This window comes from Sander lucioperca, chromosome 3, assembly GCF_008315115.2.
Source record: "Sander lucioperca isolate FBNREF2018 chromosome 3, SLUC_FBN_1.2, whole genome shotgun sequence".
Lineage (NCBI taxonomy): Eukaryota > Metazoa > Chordata > Actinopteri > Perciformes > Percidae > Sander > Sander lucioperca.
The window spans coordinates 35,004,553-35,027,562 of record NC_050175.1 but is presented as its reverse complement, the minus strand read 5'-3'; the positions used below and the strand labels follow the sequence as shown (position 1 = coordinate 35,027,562).

Sequence of the window (23,010 nt, the reverse complement as noted above, 5' to 3'; positions counted from 1 at the left end):
GCAGGCAGGCAGACGGACTGTGCGCCACCCAGAGCCTGATAAGACACTTCACCGGAGACAAAGTACCGGCGCGCTGTAAAAAGCTCAGCGGGCTCTCTCTGTCACTTTTTGGACGTTTCTGTTTTGGGCACTGTGTGGAAACTGGGTTGCTTGGGGCTCGGTGGATAAACGCACTGTTTTGGGAGAATAACTGATGTTGCATCTCCATACTGTATGAGCGCATAGGGAGCGCAGGAACCCCATTATCCTCCCCTCCTCTCAGAAGGTAAGGTGTTTGTTTCTCCCCGAACACACACTCACATCAGGCGGGAAGCGGTGCTGCTGATTCGCATGACTCCATGAACAGAAGCATTGTGTGGAAGCGTCGCTATACGTTTAGAAACTTAGTAAGTCGCTGTAGTCTCCGCACACCCTTCATATGGTCCTACCCGCACAGAGCTACATTTGAGCGGGCAGATGAAGATTCAAAATGCTTTATTCCCACAACGGGGAAATTCACACTGTTGCTGCAGCAAGGGATAGGGTGAAAAGTACAAGACACTCTAAAGATAAACAAACAATAAATAAAAATAAGTAAAGAGAATAAATAGTAAAATGTATTTACAGTATTGAAGTATTACAGTGTCCCTGCTGTCGCTGTGGCTCTGTACAGTGTTCTATGCTGCAGGTGGATTTCCCTTCCAATGGCTACACTAGCTAACTCCCTAGACCAGTGGTTCCCAACCTCGGTCCGAGGTACCCCCACAGCCCTGTTAGATGAACTCACGTACCCCTTCGTCAATTCCCAATGTGTTACAAATGTATAACAATATTTAAAAAAAAGGTGGATAGGCACATTGTTATTTTTTTCGTTACTGAACTATCAATATCTAGGTTGGTTTGGTCAGCAAGCGTAGGCTAGGCTACTTGAAGCTGAATTTTTCAACCGTTTATCCATTAGGCTAAAGTAGGGGAGAGCGGGGTATGTTGTCACACTTTTCACACTGTCTAACATTTACTGAGCACCATACATCAAAATGGTATAAATCTCATACCAAATGAAAGAAGGAAGTCTTGGGCACATATGTTGTATTCATAACATCTTCATATCTTATCTCATTACGGAGTTGTAGACTGTTGAATAGCGAGTGTGCACTTGTGACAATTTGCCCCATCGGCGGGTAAGTTGTCACACTAGGGTGGGTAAGTTGTCACACTAGATTATCTAAAAATAAGAACACAACTACTTAATTGTGATATTGATTTTAATTTTTAGACTCAAACCAGAACTGGAAATATAAACATTTGTGCCTGGAGAATCTGGAAAAACAATTATTTCAATCCAAACAATGCACATTTCAATCAAAGCACATTAAGTGGCAAGACCACTTTACTTTGAACTTCAAACTCAAACGTTCTATGGCTTGCACATAGATCCTGATAACTGAATGGAATGCTGCAGATAACTTGCTTAACTTAACATGTTTCACCTCTGAACAGAACAGATGCCCTGTATCTGACTAATCAGACTCATCTCCAGAGTCACAATTCTGACACACATAAATTGCCTGGCCTGAGGTGCAAGCATCATGGGCCCAATTGTTGCATTTTACACATTTTACCCAGGTCTCCTTTGGACGACTGTTTGAAGATGGCTCTATCTATCTATTGAAGATGGCGATCGGTGACGTAGGATGGTGCAAACTCGGTTTCCATAAATATATCTCTGTTGTAAGGTTGAACCCCAGCCACCCTAAAGCCAGCCTGAATGTTTAAGGGCGTTGCAGCCAGAGGATAGGCAATTGCCACAATCCCAGGAATGTCATAAATCGACATTGTCTTCCCAGGGTTGTTCCTCATCCAGGCATCACATGTGCTGTTGATGTGCCTCTTTAGTGGCCCGTAGACAGACCTGTCTAATGGTTGGAGCCGATGTGAGCAGTGGGGTGGGAATGACAGCATGATTATGCCATTTTCTTTGGCATAATTGAGTCCATCAATGGAAAGATGAGACTCGTGGTTGTCCAAAAGGAGTAAAGGAGGCTTCTTCTTTGAGCACTTTGTTTGTTCACTGAAATGTTTCAGGAAGTCAACAAAGTGTGTGTCTTTCATCCATCCGGAGGAATTTGCCCCTCCTTTGCTGCCGGGTGGCCCATTGATCAGGAAATGATCGCGGAAGTTGACACGGGGGAAAATAAAGTATGGAGGTATACTATTCCCTGTGGCTGAGACGGCACAGACCAGTGTGACAAGGGTTCCCCTTTCAGCTGAGGTCAGTGACCCTATTTGTTTGAATCCACGTCTGGCCACCACTTTGTCTGGTTTATGTACAGTGGTGACCCCAGTTTCATCAACATTCCAAATGTCTCCTGGTTAGGGTTGAACGATTTTTGAAAATAATCTAATTGCGATTTTTTTCCCAAATATTGCGATTACGATTCGATATTCGATTATTTTTTTAAGCTCTTTGTCTTCTGTATTATTCAACAAAGAATAATATAATAATGTATAGTATGAACACACAATTACACACTAGACAGTTAAATAAGTAAAAATATAGTATATATCTATACACACACACACACACACACACACACACACACACACACACGTGTAATTTTTTACAGTGCACAGAGAGGAGCTGCCTCCAGCCCCTCCCCCTCGTGAAGTTGCGTGCTGCCGTGTGCACTTGTTCAGAGAGGCTATCGTTACGTTAGCTAGTTGCTGGTGTTCTTGCCGTGGGATTAACTTACTAATAAAACCGTTGAAACACCGCGGCCACGCTGCTGTGAAAGCTCCCCGAACGTCATTTATCAGTCTGGTTGTTACCCCTCTCAGTGGCAGCTCCTCCACTCATATCTTTATAACGGAGCTAACCGCTAATCAGAGCTAATCGTTGCCAACCGAGCCTTGAGTTCTGTGTGCCTGTATCCATTAACTGCTTGTATAGACTCAAGCCCGAATAAAACCCTTCATTTTATTAAAATGGCTGTAAAAGTTTTAAACTACAACTCAGAGTTGTTTGAATGACAGAAATCAGCTCAAGGTACAGTGTAGCGTTAGCATGCTAGTTGATGCTTTCTCTACGGAGTGCAGACTGATTGCTCTCGCGAGTCATGTGACCAAATCGCAGCCTTTGCGATTAGGAAATCGCGTTTTAACATATCGCGATATTATCGAAAATGCAATTAATCGTTCAGCCCTACTCCTGGTCCAAACTCATATTTGCGTAACACAATCTCTAAGTTGTCAAAGAAAGCATTAACATTCTCTCTGTTGAAGCTACTTGCCCTGGCAAGGCTAGTTGCCTCTGGCTTTCTCAGTGACAGCGTTGTATGCCGCTTTAAGAAGCCTGTAAACCAGTCTTTGCTGGCCTTTTCTTTTTCTGCCCACAAAGGCGCAAAATTCAGCTGGTGTGCCACAGCAAACTGGTAGGCAAGCTTTCTGACCTCACTTGGTGACAGACCAAAATAAATGTCAGCTGACCTAGTAATATATGCAACAAGCTGCTTTTCCAAATCAGGTGAAAAAATCTTCCGTGGCGTTGTATAACCAACCATTGTTGTTGGTATGGCTGTCTGACTTTCAATTTCTGCTCTGGTAATCTTTTGACAATACCGAGTCAGAGTACGGTAATTTATGTCAAAATCCTTTGCTGTACTTCTGATGGATTTGTTCTGCAACTTTACCTGCCTGACTGCCTTTAACATTATGTCAGGTGGTGTACTGCCATGCTCTGTCTTTCGTTGATAATTTCGAACCATCTTCCTTCCTTCCTGTCTTTCCTTCCTTAATTCCTGCCTTTCCTTCCTTCCTTCCTTCCTTCCTTCCTTCCTTCCTTCAAACACCTTATTGCAATTAGAAATAAATTACAATATCACAATTTATCATGTTTTTTGAGCATGTTTTTTTGTACAGGGGCAAGTTGTCACATGTGACGACTTGCCCCAAAGTCATTGAGACAACTTTCCCCATACTGACATGTGTGCTAATGTTGGCTAAATCTCAAGTTTAGCTCAACATATCACTTTAGCTAAAGTATCAAAAGACACGTTACTGTCTCCTCTATTTTGTGCAAATTAATCATTTTAAACATTCATACCTAACAAAGTTGTAGTGCATAAAATGTAAAGTGCAATTTTTTTACTTTTTAAGCAGAAAAATAAGAAAATTGTGCTAACCTCAGATTAGAGTGATCTTGACCACATGTGAACAGGAAGTTGACTATAGAAGAAGAAGTCACATAAAGTGGCTATTTGATTTTTGAGATAGAGCCTGTAGTGTTGGAGTTATGAACAGTGTGACAACCGACCCCGCTCTCCCCTACTTTTAGCTAACTATTTGAACTGTTTAGTCATTACTTTTAGCGAACCATTTCAGCAGTTTAAAGCTATTTTTTCTACCGTTTATCCATTACTTTTAGCTAACTATATGAACTGTTTAGTCAATACTTTTAGCAAACCATTTTAGCCGCTTAAAGCTATTTTTTCTACGGTTAGCTATCCATTACTTTCAGCTAACTATTTGAACTGTTAAGTCAACACTTTAGTGAACCATTTCAGCCGCTTATGCAGTATTTTTTATTTTAGCTTTTTACCATTTATGTAGCCAATTCGTTACTTTTAGCTAGCCTAAGGTTACCTGTTTAAAATTCATGTGTTCATGTGTTACAGGTGATAAGTTCTGTTAATCAAATCATACTTTCTAGTTTTTTAAAATCAGTGCTCCACAATCTTTATAAGTAAGTACCCACTGGCAGCAGAAGTAGGCTACCCCCTGGGTTACACCCAGCCTACCCCTGGTTGGGAAACACTGCCCTAAAATACTCCTGTGATATTCCTAGGGGCTTGCTGTGGGACACTGCGGTTACAATGAGTTTGACCTCACCAATAGTATTGTAACAAGCATTATTGATTCCTCCCATTAATTCATCATTAATAATGTAATCTATAAAACGTCAAAAATAATGAAAAAAATGTCCATCACAAACTTTATTTTTGTTTATTTTATTTATTAGGACAACATCAGCATTTCTGTAAATGTGCCAGTGTTAGCCAGCCGGCTAATTTTCAACTGTAGTCATTTGGTCAGATGTTTTGAGACTAAAGCAACAGGAAACAGCAAGACATACATTAGGTTCAGGTTAAAATGTACGGACAGAAGACAACATGACACAATGAAAACAGCAACAGCAACATTTTTCTTCCTAATTGACGTTTTGAAATAGTCCAAAAACCCACAGAGATTCCATTTACAATCATATGAAACAGAAAAGAAAATAATTTCTATATGCTGTAACCATGTAATGTGTGATTATTATTTTTTTCTATTGCTGACTGATAAGTTTGAATATCAATTAATATTCTGTCTTTTTGTCTTGCAATAAAAAAAAAATCTGCCAAAAAAGCTTAAAAAATTCTGGATCCTACATTTCCCATAATGCAACAAAACATCTTTAATAAGACCCCTGCAGGCTAAACACCAATGTCATTTAAACTCCACAAACTCCAGCCCTGTCTCCTAAATACTATGTTCCCATACAACTAAACTGCATTCTCAGTTATGTTTCAAGTATCGCTGAACAATTGATCAGAATTTTATTCTTAAATCCATCTAGAACATCTATATTCATTGTTATTGTTTAAATGATTTTATGTCATTTAAATTGTAAAAAGAATTTTTTTGGGGGATTTTTCTTTTTTTTATTCTGTTTTTACTGTAAAGCACTCTGTAACTTGTGTGCGAAATATATGTATATATATATATATATATATATATATATATATATACATAAATTAAGTTATTAATACAAACACAGTGCACAGAGTGGGGGATTTATGTTGTGGGGGTGTGGGGGGTCAGTTGTGGCTCAGGTCAGTTTCGCCCTGGGGCCCATAAGTGGCTTAATCCCACCCTGTTAACTGTTGTTTTAATATGGCTAGCCAGACATTATATATAATAATTTTGATCTAAGAAATCTAAAACTTAAACTTTATTGTTATTTGTCATTCCACACAATGTACACAAGATAATTGGTAGTTAGCTGCCAGTCCACACTCGATATGGGGACTTGAACCGGCAACCCTCCGGTTCTCAAGCTAAGTCCCCACAGACTGAGCTACTGCTGCCACCATCTAGTGTGTGTTACTTTAGTATTATTTATTTATATATATATATATATATATATATTTATTATTCACAGTTAAATACTCCAGAAATATTTCAACTTGCCGTGTCTTCCTGTACACAGGTTGGGGCTCACCCAGCTATAGAGAGACCCAGACCTGGGGTAAAATCCACATGAAGATGGAGTCATTTATCTTCTGGAGGGCTGTCCTCATCTTCCTCACGCTTCCCTCTTTCCAGGTACTGAAATGGATGGATGGATGGATGGATGGATGGATGGATGGATGGAGTATGAGTGCAAAGATGAAACCAGGCACTGCATTTTTTTCCCCTCTATGTACTGACTGTAAGACACACTTTCCTGATGTATTTCAAACAGAAACTCTATTAAAGTTTTGTTAGGGGTATCACGATTCCAATTTTAAATTGAAAATAGATCGAAATGAGTTTTTGATTTCGACTATCGAAATCAGAAGCCGGATCGACGATTCCCCCATTATTTATTTCTCTCTCCACCCGCCTCCTCCACCACTACTGCTGTGACAGTGTAGCTTTCGGGTTGGTAGCATGCAGCTAAAGACACAGGTAGTGTGTCTTAATTTGGATACTTTGAGTACACTTATATGTAGTACACTCTGTACATTATTTACGCACTTGTGTAGTGGTTTGGTTTGGTCTGGTAGTGTCTCAAATTGCGCACTGACTGGAAAATACTCTTTTTCTTCTACTGTTTAATGATAAAATGCAGCCAGGTGGAGCGTTACCTATTGTCGACATAATATAAACTGGCTTGGTTTTCTCACTAACTGGCGGCACTATAGTGGTACTTATTTAAAAAAAAAACATGTATAAACCACATTTGTGTAGTTGGGAGTTTGCTGTTAGGATTACCAGCTTCCTCTGCGCCATTTTCACAAGTTTGAAAATAAGTCGGTGGTGCCGTAGCTTCCGCTACGTAGCAAAGATGGCGACGATTGAGGGTGAGTAGTATCCAACGATCCACAATCAACATTTTGACCGCTTTGAGTGCAGCATTCGGGTACTCGTAGTGCACTGCATTTGGCCATACTTCGTCAGTGGGAATGCGCTACTCATGTACTCAAAATAGCAAGTGTGCGATTTGAGACACAGCAAGGGTAACGTTAGCTCACCGTTAGCCTGCAGCTTGACTATTCCAGACAGCATGTCACTGCCGGCATCGGAGGTGACGGAGAAACAACAGAAAATCCTCCTGCTTCCTTGAAGTCGTCGGTGTGGCAACATTTTTCCTTCCATGTCAGTGAGTTATGGAAAAACAAAACAAAGGTAAAGCATGTGGGCTCCGACAGGACTCCATGCTGCATTCACGTGCACCCCGCTAAACTAATGGTACATTCAACTGCGCCTCGTAAACTCACTCATACTGTTGTTGCGTATCTGTTGGCATTGCCGTCCCTGTTGAAAAAAAATAATGTTTCAATCGAAAATGTATAATCGAATCGTGACCTTAAAGGGATATTTCACCGCTTGAAAGATGAATATGTATTAAATTGGGTCATTTATGTAGTAGAAATGTGATTTTTTTTTTTAGAAGTTGGTGCTTTTTAGACCGAGAAAAGCCAGAAAATGTATTTTTGGCTCATGTGGATGAAAGACAACAACTCCTAGAATGTACTTGCTTCGCTTCCCTACGAGGCCACTCCTAAGCCACGCCTACCGGTTACAGAGAGGCAGTCAAATCAACTCAAGTGTGTTTTATTGTCATTTCAACCATATACACGAAACGTTTCACCGTGGCTCCAGTGGTGTTACACATTTAAAATATATAATGGTAGCATTAGCGCTTGGTGGGATGTAAACACGAGTATAAATACAGCCGTGAATTTGCGTGGAATGTAGAATGGTCGGCATTTAACAGTCACAAACTCCACCAGCGGTGAGCAGTAGTTGGATATAAGCACCCCATTTCTGCACCAGTCCGTGTTAACACAGCCCAACTTCACGAGTCTTACCCAACAGAGCAGCATCTATCTGCTCGGAAGGCTAGCAGGCCTGGTAGCTGGATAGCGGAGTCCGGTACACTGTTTCCACAAAAACAGAAACACAGCAGTCTCTGAACTCGCGTTGGAAGTTTCGTCGAAATTGGATGTAACCCAGTTTGTTGTCTAATGAGCGGACACTTGCAAGCAGGATGGATGGGACAGGTGGCCTGGCTAGCGTTAGCTTTCCACCCTAGCTTGAACGTCCCCTTCCCCGGCTAGCGGCATCGAGCGACACCACAGGCTGAAGTGCTGGTCTCCGTAGCAGGCGAAGCTCGCGTAGTGTGTTAAGTATTCCGTCTGTAATACAGTTTCTGCGTATTCTCCGATCTGTACCAATGTATCCCTGGTGGTACACATGCGCGGTAGTTTGAATGCACATACAGTAATTGTAAAGTTGCTGCTGAAAAGAGAGAGCCTGTTAGCTTAGCTTCAAGATGGCTGACACTCGACTCGCATCGGGTAGTGACAGTCCCACCCCCAATGTTGGTTGAATGGTTGAAAACATGCAGAACTAGCTGGCTGAAGGCCATAGCCTCTGTTTTTTTTTTCCAGACACACAATACAGAGATCTCTCGTCTCAGGGGGACATGAGGGAGGCAAGCACGGTCATTCGAAAATAGTACCGGGTTTCTACTGATACAAAGCTTAATGCTCATCGTTGAAGTATCCCTTTAAAATCGAAAACTCAAATCAAATCTTAGATTTGAAGAATTGTGACGCCCCTAATTTGTTTTGTATATTCAGTGTAGATTTTTGCTTTGATTCTCAGGCTCACATGGCGGATCATTACATTCATTGGTGTATAATATGAACACCCAATTAGAGAAACCTTGTCACTGCACAGCCAGCAGCTGCTGTCAGCTCTGTTGCTTATTTTGATCCGACCCATCCGCATCATATTGTTTACACAGGTCAAAACGGCCGCCTGGCAGTGTGCAGAGCCTGCTGCAGTCTTTGTACATGTGTATGAGCTGGGGTGAATGTCACCTCTTTATATGAAGCAATACTGAGCGCAGGATGTTCTCTGGCAAATATAGCAGCTACTTAATCCCTGACAACAGGCTGCTGTGGGCCTGCTGTTCTCCATGATCAACTCAGCAAAGAGGTCTTTATTTGGACCACGTCTGTTTATAAAGCCACTGAACCCCTTACCGAAGCAGGAATATTTCTTCCATCTATTTTCGGGGGGGTGGGACTTCAAGCCCTGCTGTGTTGATTATTGATCGCTATAGTTGCTATTGTGGTGAACTGGGAATATCAGTAGACATAGACAGTGTGTTCACCGCTCATATCTGTATAGACAGCCACATGGAATTTGTGTTGTTGTTTTTTCAAAACTCAAATGAAGTTTTTTTTAAAGTTGATTCGCCACCTAAAATAAATCATGGCGTAAAAGTCATACATTTGGAGTGCTAAAACACATTATATCGGCCTGCAAAAGCCCATATCGATCAATACGATTGATACTTTTATTTTCCATTAGCAGGGTTATTCTCGTAATATAAATCAAATTTCCATAAAAAATAATTATTACTTTACAAACCTCATGTTGCATAACGTGTGGCTCCAAAAAGAAAACGGTACACGACTCATTCATTTTACTATAGGTAATAGAGAGAGAACGACAGACAGACAGACAGGCAGACAGACAGGCAGGCAGGCAGGCAGACAGACAGACAGACAGACAGGCAGGCAGGCAGGCAGGCAGACAGAAAGACAGCAGATGTTTGAGAGGTGAACACTGAATGGACTACACTGCATGAATGATCTGTATCGGAAAACTGTGTGTGTGTGTGTGTGTGTGTGTGTGTGTGTGTGTATGTGTGTGTGTATGTGTGTGTGTGTGTGTGTGTGTGTGTGTGAAAGAAAACCCTTTTAATATTCAAATCAACAAATGTTAACATCAACACATTTTACAGTTTTTTTCCAACTCTAGTTAATAAATGTGTAATGATAGCAGCTGTGAAGTATTCAGTTTCTACTCAAAACTAATACTAATTACTAACAACCAGAGTCCGGATCGGGCCAAATTTTTCTGTCCGAGCCCGGCCCGCGTCCGACAGAGCCGTGACCGAACCCAGCCCGACAGGCATTAAGATATTTATGTCCGAGTCCGACCCGAGCCCAACCCAGTTAAAATCTTGTTTTTTTCTCATACTAATGACACATGTACGTTTGTTTGCGTGGAAAGCCCGCTTTTATTAAGCAACTGTAGGAAGGCATTCAGAAATGTCAACAGATGAGCGCATCAGCGCACACGGGGCAACAAGCGCACGTTAATAAGCTGTTAAAATGTTCAATGTGTTAACCTTTCCTGATTGCTTTGTTTCTGACCGTGATCAGAAAACCAGGGGAGACTCGTTACCTCCAGGGCCGACGTTATAAAAGTAGCAGCACCGTTTTACAACAAATGCCTTATTGCGCTGATGTGACCGAGCCTGACCCGAACCCGACCATCATTTCTAAATATCTGTCTGAACCCGGCCCGGCCCGTCGGGTACCGTCAGGACCCGTCGGGACCCGTCGGCCTCGGGTCGGGTATCCATGCCTTACTAACAACTACTCATATTTTCAATGCATTTTGCAATTCATAATTAATGAGAAAAAGTAAATAACTGTTTCAGTTTTTCAATGATTAAGACATGTACTTTGAATATAAATAAGGTGCCTGAGTGCGTTAAAAGCATTAAATAAAAAAGCTTGTTTATAAAAACATATTCCTGGGTGAATGGCTTTAAATCCTAGAAACACCCCTGTTTGGCATCACCAACATTTGTTGAGATTGAATACCACTTTGAGTTGTGGCATAGACACTGTTGGTGGTTGTGATGAATGAAGAGGATGCTGAGTTCTGGAAGGATGGCTGAGAAGAGGAGCTCAGAGCTGGGCACTGGAAATGATAAGCTGGAGGTGAAAGGGGAGGAGGAGGAGGGTCGTGACATGCGCACAGCTGACTGCAACAGAGGGGAGTACATTGTTAAATATTGACAGCATGGATATGATTGGCTGAAAGAGATCATGGCTCAAGGGGGCTTATCCTCTAACTCCATTTTTAAATAAGTAAAGTCAATCTGATTGGTTTCACTAAAAGTTTAAACACCTCTAATCAGCTGATAAGAGGAAGCAGGAGTAGAGGGTGAGAGAGAGAGAGAGAGAGAGAGAGAGAGAGAGAGAGAGAGAGAGAGAGAGAGAGAGAGAGAGAGAGAGAGAGAGAGGGAGGGTAATGAGAACTAGTGAGTAACATAAGATAGTAGGGCCGGGACGATTTGCTTTTGTCCCGATTCAATTCTTTCACGATGCATGGGTGCTGATTGGATTTATATTGCGATTTTCATGTATTGTGATTCTAGAAGTATTGCGATCCGATAGTATTGAGTTTTGCGATTTTCTTTTCCTTTAACAAAAACAAAAGTAGAATAATACACTTCTAAAGACAATATATCATGAGACATTTCTAAAAACTATTTTTTTTCTAAGAAGAACGCACATCATGTCAGTCAGTCAGTTTTTTTTCATTTATTTCATCTGTAAAGAAGAACATAACATGGATTTTCTGCTTTCGCTGTTTTGCTGGAAACAGATATGATGTGTCGGCGGTACCGTATAAACAGAAAATATTAAGGTGAATCATTGGTTAAAAAACAAACAAAACAAAAAACAATATATATATATATATATATATATATATATATATATATATATATATATATATATATATATATATATTATCTAATTAATTACAGACTCTGTGATTAATTAATCGAAATTAATCGCATACATAATTAACGGTGCCTGAACCGATACTTTTTTAAGAAAGTAAAAAAAGAAAAGAAAACAAAGGGTACTAAACAACAGTCGGTGACATTAAAGAACGGCATGTTTATTGCTAAGGCCATATGGTCAAAATTAAATGATTTAATAATAATGTATAACAATAACTTATTTCACTAGTAAATTGCTGTTGAACGACAAAAACAACCACCAAGGACATTTACAATAACTTCAAATGCACCACGAAGGTGTAGTTTACCAGTTTCATTGAACTGTCTGTCTGTGTTGTTTTTCTGACGGCAGCTCGGCAGCTGCAGATTGTTACATCCCGCTGTTGAGTCACAGTCCTCTACAGTAAAACACAGTCAAACTTTACACCGTTCAGCGTTAGCTGTCAGCATTGTAACCGTGTTTAATCCAGCTACTAGCTAGCGGTAGGCTAACGTTAGCTGCTGTCGAGTATAGTGTTAACTAGCTAGCGGTAGGCTAACGTTAGCTGCTGTCGAGTATAGTGTTAACTAGCTAGCGGTAGGCTAACGTTAGCTGCTGTCAAGTATAGTGTTAACTAGCGTCATGTGCAGCGGTGTTTGTGTTGCCTGTATCGTCTTCAGAGCACCAGAGAGAAGCGCAGACATATCAGTGGCACCAGATTTCGGTAGCCAGGGTTGTCAGGAAGAAGATTTTTACAAGTAAATGTTCCAGTTAATGATCCAGGCAGCACATTCTCGTCTCCCTCCTTCATTTTACAGTCCAATGGTGGCTAGAACGGCTCCGGGTCAAACGTCAATATGGAATGGATTAATCTGCGTTAATCTGCGTTATTTTTTTTAACGCGTTATTTTTTCTCAAATTAATTAATCGAAATTAACGCGTTATTTTGACAGCCCTAATATATATATATATATATATATATATATATATATATTGATTCTAGGGAAAAGAATCGATTTTAAAAATCGTTGCACAAAAACATCATGATAACATTTCCCCCCCCACCCCTATAACATAGTCTTCCTAGTTGAACTTACGCTAAGCTTCATTAGATGAAACTGCAGATCCTTCTCTGTCCTCTGTACTTTGTTCTAACCTTTATCAGCTTGGTCATTTCTAGGGCTGCCACCTCTTAGTCGATTAGTCGACTAATCGGTCGTTTTGGTCTTAGTCGACTAAGATTTCTTTAGTTGATGAGTCATTTTTTATGCTTATTCATGCTTAATTACTCATTTCCAAGAAACTTATGAGCACATTTCTGGTAAGCACAAGATTTAAAGTGGTGCTTTTGCAGGATTAATTGTGGAGAAACTCAGTTTTACAGATGGTTCATTAACTACATTTATATTGTGCTTTTCTAGTCTTAATCACCTCTCAAAGAGCACAGCTCTGTCGATTAAATCAACTAATCGATTAATCGACAAAATCATATAAGTGTTAGTCGACTAAGAATTTCTTTAGTTGAGGACAGCCCTAGTCATTTCACACCGACTCCGTTACATGATCCATGTGGACATGAGCTGTACATACATGTCCGAGCCTTCAGAGGGATATATCAAGAGATAGAGGTTAGCCGAGTGAAGGGCCGAGTGAAGGGGGATAGACAGGTGCACTGAGGCTTTCCACACTGCCTTCCAATTAGTCACAGACACACACACACACACACACACACACACACACACACACACACACACACACACACACACACACGGGTCTCTGACCTTACTCTCCCCTCAGTCTCTGCTACCTGTCAAGCCTTATCACACACCTGTGGATAAGTCCATATCTGAAAAAAAAACGCATGAGTTGTGCACTGTGTGTGTGTGTGTGTGTGTGTGTGTGTGCGCGCATTTGTGTGTGCATTAGTCCATCCATAATGTGCGATTCTTTGAGTATTAAACATAGTAAGCTCTACATGATTTAAAATGGAAAAAGAAAAGATGGTGCAGCTGTGTCGTTGCTGCTCCATGAGGAGTGTGCTTGCTTTTTGCTTTTTTATTCTTTCAGCAGCACACTTCTGAACATTGGATTTGAGGCAACTCAGGATTTTTCCAGCATTTTGTATGTTGTATGTATTTGTGGCAACAATAACAGTGTGGGCGTGCCTCTGCAAACGCAAGAGGAGATCGCGCAAGACGATCTGATGTTCAGAGCAGGCTGAGAGCCCAGGCCCACAGTCCGACCCAGCCCAGTGTTCTACTGTTCGGGCGTCCAGTCCTTGGAGAGTAGGATGATCTTAGGGCGAGGTGTGGAGGAGTACAACAATTGGTGTAATCCCAACTCTCTCCCGCTCCTGCTTGTCTGGCTTTGAGCGCCATCCATTCTGCCTTCCCCTGGAGTTCACTGTACGGACGTCATCCCAGGCGTGTGCATAGCACCACAGGCAGATGCCAACACAGCATGGACGGAGCTGCGTGGGATTTACTGCTGGCACTGGACCAGGGACCGAGACACTGCCCTCCTTGTGACTGGGGACTTTTGGCAACATTACATGTCCCACCAGAAGGGTAGGACTCTGGACCATTGTGATTCTCCATTCAAGGAGAGTTACAAGGCAAATTCTCTCCCACCATTCAGCAAGTTAGATCAACCGCCGCCATCTTCATCATACCAGAATATCAACAAGTGGTACAGGAGTCTGTGGTGATGAGCCAGATCAAACATTGGACTGCCCAATGAGATGCTACACTGCAGGATGCTCTGAGTGATGTCGAACAGGATATAGAGCTGCATAGATGAATCGATGAATCGATTAGTTGTCAACTATTAAATTAATCTACAACTATTTCGATAATCGATTAATCAGTTTGAGTCATTTTATGATGAAATCTCTGATTCCAGTTCCTTGAATGTGAATATTTTCTAATTTCCTCACTCCTCTGTGACAGTAAACTGAATATCTTTGAGTTGTGGACAAAACAAGACATTTGAGGACGTCATCTTGGGTTTTGGGAAACACTGGTCGCCTTTTCTTTTCTACTTTCTGACTTTTTTTTGGACCAAACAACTAATCGATCAATCAAGTAAATAAATGACAGATTAAACGACAATGAAAATAGTGGGTTAGCTGCAGCCCTACTGGGATGTGTACCAATCCAGCTCTGAAAACATTATGAACGTATTGACAAGCTTCATAACAACACTGGCCAACGATATTATACCTAATGTTGACCTATTTCTTACCAAGAAACCATGGGTTGATGGATCCCTCCATGCTGCATTGGTGAATGTGCTCCTGCTTGTGGCTCAGGAGTTGCTGTTGGAGAGGTGGAGATATACAAGACAGCGTCCTACAGGATGAGACTACGGTTGTGTAACCCGGTGCCATACTAAACGATTGGTATCTACCGGACCGAATGATAACGCAGATTTTGGTTCCACTTAAGGCAGCTACACACCGGGCCGATAATCAGCCGTTGGACAGTCTGGCGAGGTCAGTGACTCGAGTCTGTTTGGTGCGTTCCGTGCCGTTGTCCGTCGGAGGAGCTGTCGGCCTTCATTTTGGCCGACCTGACATGCTCAGTTGGAGACAGGGCAGTCGGGACTCACCCGGAAATGGCGAGCGGGATGACCGTGACTAAGCCTGCATGGACACTGCCGGAGAAACAACACCAACGGGACGTAATGGTGCGTTCAATTGCAACTCGTCAGCTCATGGTGCATTCAAAGTTATTGTAAAATACCCTACTGCCATCTAGTGGTTCTTCTTTTTGTCGTATAAGAACAATTGACTGGTCAAATAAGTTATTGTTATAAATTGTTGTTTTTAATCTTAAATATTGGCCTATGGCCCTAGCAACAGACAAGCCATCTTTAATGTCACCAATTGTCGTTTTGTGTTCTTTTTCTTTTTAAGCAAAGTTAGGGCACCGTGTAGGCACCGGCACTGTTGCATTTGTATTTCACTGCACAAATTTAAGAAATATCCGCATGTGAAAAATAAATCCATTACTTTTGAATCATGTCAATGAATATTAGAGGCTAACTTTACAAACTTCATTAATGGAGACAAAGAGAGATCGTGTTGGATCATTTCAGCCTGATGATTGTGTCAGCACATATATCCTTATGAATTTGTCCCATTTCTGAGTATGTCTGATTATTCCAATGGAGCTCCTGCACCATCTGCTTCTTTGTCTCCTTTTAATTGTGAATTAAACACTTGAATCTCCAAAGTCCTATAAAAAAGGTGTGCGGTCCCCCTGCTGCTGACAGGATCCTAGCACACAGCTGCACTCTTCCGATATGTGAATAATAAACTTTGACTGGTGTATTAAAGGAGCATTTAGTAAAAGATAGTCCATGACAACACATGCAGTCATTGGAAATTAATGCACAGTTTAGAGGCTGTTTTTATAACTTTTTGGGTATTTTCTTTAATGTTATATGTAGAATATTTTATGTTTATGCCATCTTTTAAATAATTCTAAAAATGGCAACTTTTGCTTGTAGAAGAATGAGACAATCCTGGTGATAACTTACAAGTTACCCTATTTAAAATGTAATAGTAGTGTAACTTTCTATCAAAGTAATGTATTTTATTACATTTACAGACTATTTTATGTTTATGCCATCTTTTAAATAATTCTAAAAATGGCAACTTTTGCTTGTAGAAGAATGAGACAATCCTGGTGATAACTTACAAGTTACCCTATTTAAAATGTAATAGTAGTGTAACTTTCTATCAAAGTAATGTATTTTATTACATTTAATTACTTTTGAATTACTTTGCTAATCTTCATGAACGGTGATTAAATATAAACTACCGGATATGCACCAAGCAAAATTTGGTGCTAAAATACATCTTCAATACACATTAGAAGCCCAGTGTGTCACACGGAAGGTAGGCGCGTCTTCCCAACTTTATTTAATATGACTGCTTGCAGTTAGCGTAAGCTAACTTAACTTACATACCTGCAGATGTTTCCTGAGGTTTGATGTTGACATTTCCGACGTCAATAGCATTTTCACCACTGGCAAAGATCCATTACATTGCACATTTATGTTCGAACCCTTCTCTGATTTTTGCATTTTTTGCTATAGCCGTCGCCATAGTGGCAACTCTCAGACAGCTTGAGAGGCAATTTAACTGTCAGACTGCAAATGTGGCTGGAAATGGCAAAAGAAGACATTGTGCACATAAAAAGCATGCAAAGCAACAAAATTAATATTATTCAAAATATAACCTAACTTCCAATGCAATCATGAACATTTTCATAGGCAACTGTAATTTAATTACACATTTATTCCTAGTAACTGTAACGGATTACCTTTATTTTGTAATTAAATTACGTAACACTGTTACACATAACTAGTTACTCCCCAACACTGGTCACACGTCCTCTGTCATGCGAGTGCAGACATTTTCTCTGATACATCAGTAAGTGAAAAGGAGTTAGAACAGAGGTGTATTCAGCTTGCGTCTTACTCTGTGTATTTTAGCAGTCACACAGGAACTATCCCCCCGTAATATTGCAGTACAAGCTGCTGCTTTTCATCCTGTTTCCACCTGTTTGTCATTATTTATGACCTATGAGGTCCAGTAGTGGTTTGGGCCAGTCACAGAGCCAATAATGGGCCCACCCACATTACCCACTGGCCCACCCAGCCAAGTTTACTCAAAATACATTTTGTCACAAAAAATTATTTAAATTAAGGTGATCGCAAAGATGGGGTTGGGGGAAAAATCGATACAGACATAATTTGAAGTTTGAAAAAAAGGTAATAAACTGCAATGTATTGCAGAATATTGCAATATATTAGGTTTGTGTCGCAGAAATATTGTATCGTGTCATAAGTGTCGTGATAATATCGTATCGTGGGGCCTCTGTGATTTTTGGCTCTCGTAATACAGCATATGTTGGGAGAGAGATTATGTTATAGGCTGGGGGGGGGGGAAATCAATAAAAAGATTGTTAAAAAAATATTCAAATGTATGTAAGATAGAGTGCGGATCGGGCCGCATTTTTCTGTCCGAGCCCGGTCCGCATCCGACAGAGCAGTAACCGAGCCGGCCCGAGCCCGAAAGGCATTGAGATATTTATGTCTGAGCCCGATCCGAGCCCAACACAGTTAAAATCAATTTTTTTTTTCTAATACTAATGACACGTATTATGTACGTTTGTTTAACCCCACTTTTATTAAGCAACTGTAGGAAGGCATTCGGAAATGTCAACAGATGAGCGCATCAGCGCACACGGGGGAACAAGCGCACGTTAATAAGCTGTTTAATTTAAAATGTTCAATGCCTTATCACACTGATGTGACCGAGCCCGACCCGAACCCGAACATCATTTCTAAATATCTGTCCGAACCGGGTCCCGATGGGTCCCGACGGGCTCAATTCGGGTATCCATCCTCTAATGTAAGAAAAGAAAGAAATATAAACTTGACATGTTGTTGACTTGTTGTGTGTGTCTAATTTTTCTTCTGATTAAAACGGAACCGTGGAAGTTGTAGGAAGCCTCCGGAACTTAATTGGTTGCTATATTTCCGACAGGCAGAATCTCTGGGCCGCATTTAGCCAGCTAGCTAGTGCTTGGTACTGGGCAGGTAGTTGTATACATCTGTGAATGTATCATCCAAGGTTCCCACAGTCTGGAAAACTCATGACATTTCAAAATATCACACTTGTTTTCCCTCATGCTTGAAAGCCAGTGCCAGACTGATATTGATTTATACTGATAAGTGCTTGTAAAACAAATTTTTTTCTTCATTAAGGACAATGTATTGACTGTGCCTGTAGTTTGAGGTATTTGAAGTGAATATGAACAAAACCACCCAGATTGGAAATGGTTGCTGTTTAATTTCCATACAATAATTAACATTTGGGGTAAAGTATACTAGACAGTTCTGTTCGTTTTGTGAATGGTCACTGAAATATATAATATATATATATATAATGGATCCTTGAAAAGTCATGGAAACATTTTGAAATTGTGTTCATGAAAATGTGTGGGAACCCAGCTTTTCCATGTCTTTCTTCTGGATTATATTTATAACTACTATAGGAACAGTTGGACTCATTGGACTGACTTTGTGAGGTAAATTGAGAAGTGAGGAAATGTTTTGGGTACAGTGGACAAAAGTTAGGAGAATGGGTGTAGATGAGATGATGGTAGTGGTGATGGGTGTAGGAGGGTTAGAGTGCACGCTTGGCTAGCTGCGTGGATTATCACAAGCAGATGTGGGATCAGAATCACGCCTGATTGCCTTTTATTGTCTGGGTGTTTTTCTAGATGTGCTGCAAGATTTAGAGCTTTAGAGCTTGGTTTTTCATTGAACCTTTTCTTCTCCTGGATTTGACCTCCCATAGCCCTCTTTTTGTCACTTTGTTTTGTAACTGAAAATACATTGCTGGGGAAATGCCTCAAAAGAAGACAAAAATTATCTATTGGCGTTATCGCATGTCGTGGTAAATCCATTTCAGAATGTCAGCAGTAGGCAGGATTAGTCTCGACTTGTTTCCAACGTTTATTGCCACTTCTTTTGTTAATAAGTTTGCACTCACAGAACCAGAGACTAGACGTCACCTCAGCCTATTGAGTTTTGTGGATAGTAAGAGTTCCTGTACAGCTAAGTCTTGTATTTGCATCCAAACATTTCCCAGTGCTTCTCTCTGACAGGAATCCACATTGAAAATGTCTAACTAGTTATTTTAACTCACCAACTTTTCTTTTACATTACGTCACGTAACGGTCAAAAAAACCTTGCTCCGCAGCTACGGCTAACCCACAAACAATTCTTTTCATCTATCTAGAACATGGCACCTGCATAGCTCCAAAAACAGTAAATTAGATAGGGCTGGGACGATATGCTTTTGTCCCTATTCCATTCTTTCACGATACATGGGTGCCGATTCGATTTCGCTGTTTTGCTGTAAACGGATATGATGTAGTCGCTGTCAGCAGTACCGTATAAACAAAAAATATTTAGGTGAATGATTGCAAAAAAATCAAGATACATACGATTTTTCGATTATTTTTTTTTTCCACAAAATTAGATCTGTCATAATAAAGGCCTAACGATATCCAATGCCCTTTGCTGTGAAACTGTACATTAACAGCACTGTAGAACTGTAATGATATACAAATTGCATGAGCAAATACAAACACAACTCAAAGTTATATTCAGTTAACTTTGGCTCCTACATCGCACCAAACAGGAGGGGAGCAGAGCAATGAGGGCTAAGGGAGTGGTAGAGGAGAGAGTAAGTATAGTGATAAAGTGAGAGTCTATTTGTCTGTTTCCTGTTGGCCGTCCTTCCCGGTGCCAGCCTCTTCCTGTCATCCTTCAGCCTTGCGGCAGGGACAGCTGTTCAAACACAACCCACCAACAGTACCAGCTCTGCCTTTTCCCGTCTCACCTCCCCAATTCCCTCACCAGCTTCCTCTTCCCCCCGTACTCACAAACAACAACCGGATGATCACCCTCCTCTGAAAACAGCATTGTCTGTGATGCCAGCGAGCTATGAGGCATGGCTTAGAGGAATGCAGTTTGCAGTTTGCCATTGTGTGTAGGAATGACAACCTGATGGAGGAACTGCAGAGAGCAGCCAGGATCCAAAAAGAAAAGGGCATAGAGAGAAAGACAGAGAGAGAAAGAGTATGGCACCGGAGCAAGAAAAGCTATGTTTCTGGCGGCATGTTTTTTTAATATTACATTACATTTTTATAATTTGTTCTTTAAGTTCCTTGAGAGACATCTAAATTCCCAACTTTTAACTAGGGCTGAGATTATACGCTTTTGTCCCGATTCGATTCTTTCACAATACATGGGTGCCGATTCGATTTGTATTGCGATTTTCATTTATTGCGATTGTAGAAGTCACAAAAACGTTGAATAATACACTTCTAGGGACAATACATTATGAAACATTTGTAAAAACTAATTGTTTTCTAAAAAGAATGCACATCACATGTCAGTCAGTCAGTCTGACATTTATTTCATTTGTAAAGAAGTACATACTGTGACATGGATTTTCTGCATTTTCTGCTTTCACTCTGTTTTGCTGGAAACAGATATGATGTAGTCAGGGGTTCTGTATAAACAGAAAATATTTAGGTGAATCATTGGTCAAAAAAAAAAAAAAAAATATTGATTCTAGGGGAAAAAATTGATTTTAAAAAATCGTCGCAAAAACAAATCACGATACATACGATTTTTGATTTTTTTTTTCCCATCCAAACTTTTAATTGTTTTGGGCAAGTTACTTGAAAAATGTAATCAATAAAGCTGCCTGTATGCTGTTATCCCCATTATATGTAAACGGTTATCACCACTCCCCCTTCTCTACGATGGGCGGCTTTTCACTCTCAATGTTCAAAACAGCTATAAACCATTTTTCCTTCCGTAGTGCGTAGTCCTTCGATACAACCTATTAACTAGTTCTTCTCAAGCATGACACAGCCCTTACCCAACATTTAGTACTTATTGAACAAGTAGTACATTACTCTACCGATTATTGGACAGCAGAAGAAATTAATTCTGTTACTCGCTACGGATGCCACGGTGAGGACTTTTTCCCACCGGTCAATAAACTAGTGTTACCAGTGTTAAAGTACAACCAGGTTACGTAAAAAAAAATAAAAAATAGCTGCCCATAGCTGCTGGTGTGCCAGGAATCCTAGGTTAGCAAAGGCTAATGAGAACAAATCTGTGTGTGATCCCAGCCTGTTCAAAAGACTCTTATCATGGGTGTACATCAGGGACAGGATCACGGCACTGCATGAGCGGGGCCTCTTGGACGACTTTGAGCGAGGCTCATGAGCCCATAATGTATTTTGTTATGTTGTTATTGGGGATCTTTTCATTCCCCTCTGGTGTGAAAAAAACAAACATGTCAGACGCTCGAGCCTGGGCTTTGGTTGATTTTTCAGTGAACTATGACAAATTTAGTCCATTAGATCCTCGCCAGCAGTAGCACCAAAGCCAGGAACAGGCTTTCAGTGTCAATCATCCTGCCCCCCTGGTCCTCCACACTCAGAGGCAGCTCTGTTCAAAGGAAACCCAAACCCAGACGAGGAACGATTAGGATATATATCTGGAATAATATCATTTTGACCGTATGGCCTGCTGAGTAGGCTCAACCCGCCGCTGTTATCAGCGTTGTCATTATTTATTCCCAGCTTGATTCGTGTTTATTATTCAGTTGTGGATTCATTACGGCTGGAATGTGGTTGTCTTTTCACATCTTTCGGATTGGAGTTCTGGAGTTTATTATTATTTGAGCCCTACTCATCACCTGCTTCCTCCCCCTGTCCTCTCCTTCCTTCCTGGCCGGGAACAAGAGCCGTTTCATGTGCTTTATTAAGTTTCATTTCGTTCTTTACCTTTGCCATTAACTCGTTAACCTGTAATGTCTCCTAACCGCTCTCTGCTCCGCTGCCTCGGATTTATACCTCCTAAAGGAGCAACTAGTAAGCAGCTGCTTGTAATTACAGTGTTACAGATAAAGGATTAAATCAGTGGGACGCATAAATGTGTTTAAGTAAGAGTGGAAGGCTCTGGAGAGCAGCAAAATAAGGTTTAATGAAATACATGTGGTAGAGGCAGAGCTTGGCCAGAGTCTTTCGTTCTTCCTTTCTTTCTTTCTTGGGGGCAGGACTTCAACAAGATGAAAATCACATAGAGCTGGGCAATATATCGATATTATATTGATATCGTGATATGAGACTAGATATCGTCTTAGATTTTGGATATCGTAACATGGCATAAGGGTTGTCTTTTCCTGGTTTTAAAGGCTGCATTACAGTAAAGTGATGTCATTTTCAAGTTGTAACTGTTCTATTATTTGCCTTTACCCACTTAGTCATTATATCCACATTACTGATGATTATTTATCAAAAATCTCATTGTGTAAATATTTTGTGAACGCACCAATAGTCAACATTACAATATCGATATCGAGGTATTTGGTCAAAAATATCGTGATATTTGATTTTCTCCATATCGCCCAGCCCTAAAATCACACTTGCCTGACATGTGGTCCTGTAGAGTTGATATAATACGTGGGTGATATGACATCAAACTGTATATACTGTACCATGAGTCGATAGACTGAATCACAGTGACGTCGCGCTAACACAAAAATCAATTCCGGGTGGACAAATGGCAGTTGATT

The 23,010-nt window shown here is 40.7% G+C and overlaps 1 protein-coding gene across 2 annotated transcripts in view; it reads left to right on the top strand.

Annotated features, from left to right (window-relative positions):
* LOC116045199 (ADAMTS-like protein 3) overlaps positions 1-23,010 on the top strand; it is a 297,438-nt gene continuing 274,428 nt past the window's right edge. For both annotated transcript variants that reach the window (XM_031292718.2, XM_031292719.1), the window contains exons 1-2: positions 1-265; positions 6,230-6,345. In XM_031292718.2, coding sequence (XP_031148578.1) covers positions 6,280-6,345 — 66 coding nt within the window. In that variant the 5' untranslated portion in view covers positions 1-265; positions 6,230-6,279. The remainder of the gene's footprint in view (positions 266-6,229; positions 6,346-23,010) is intronic.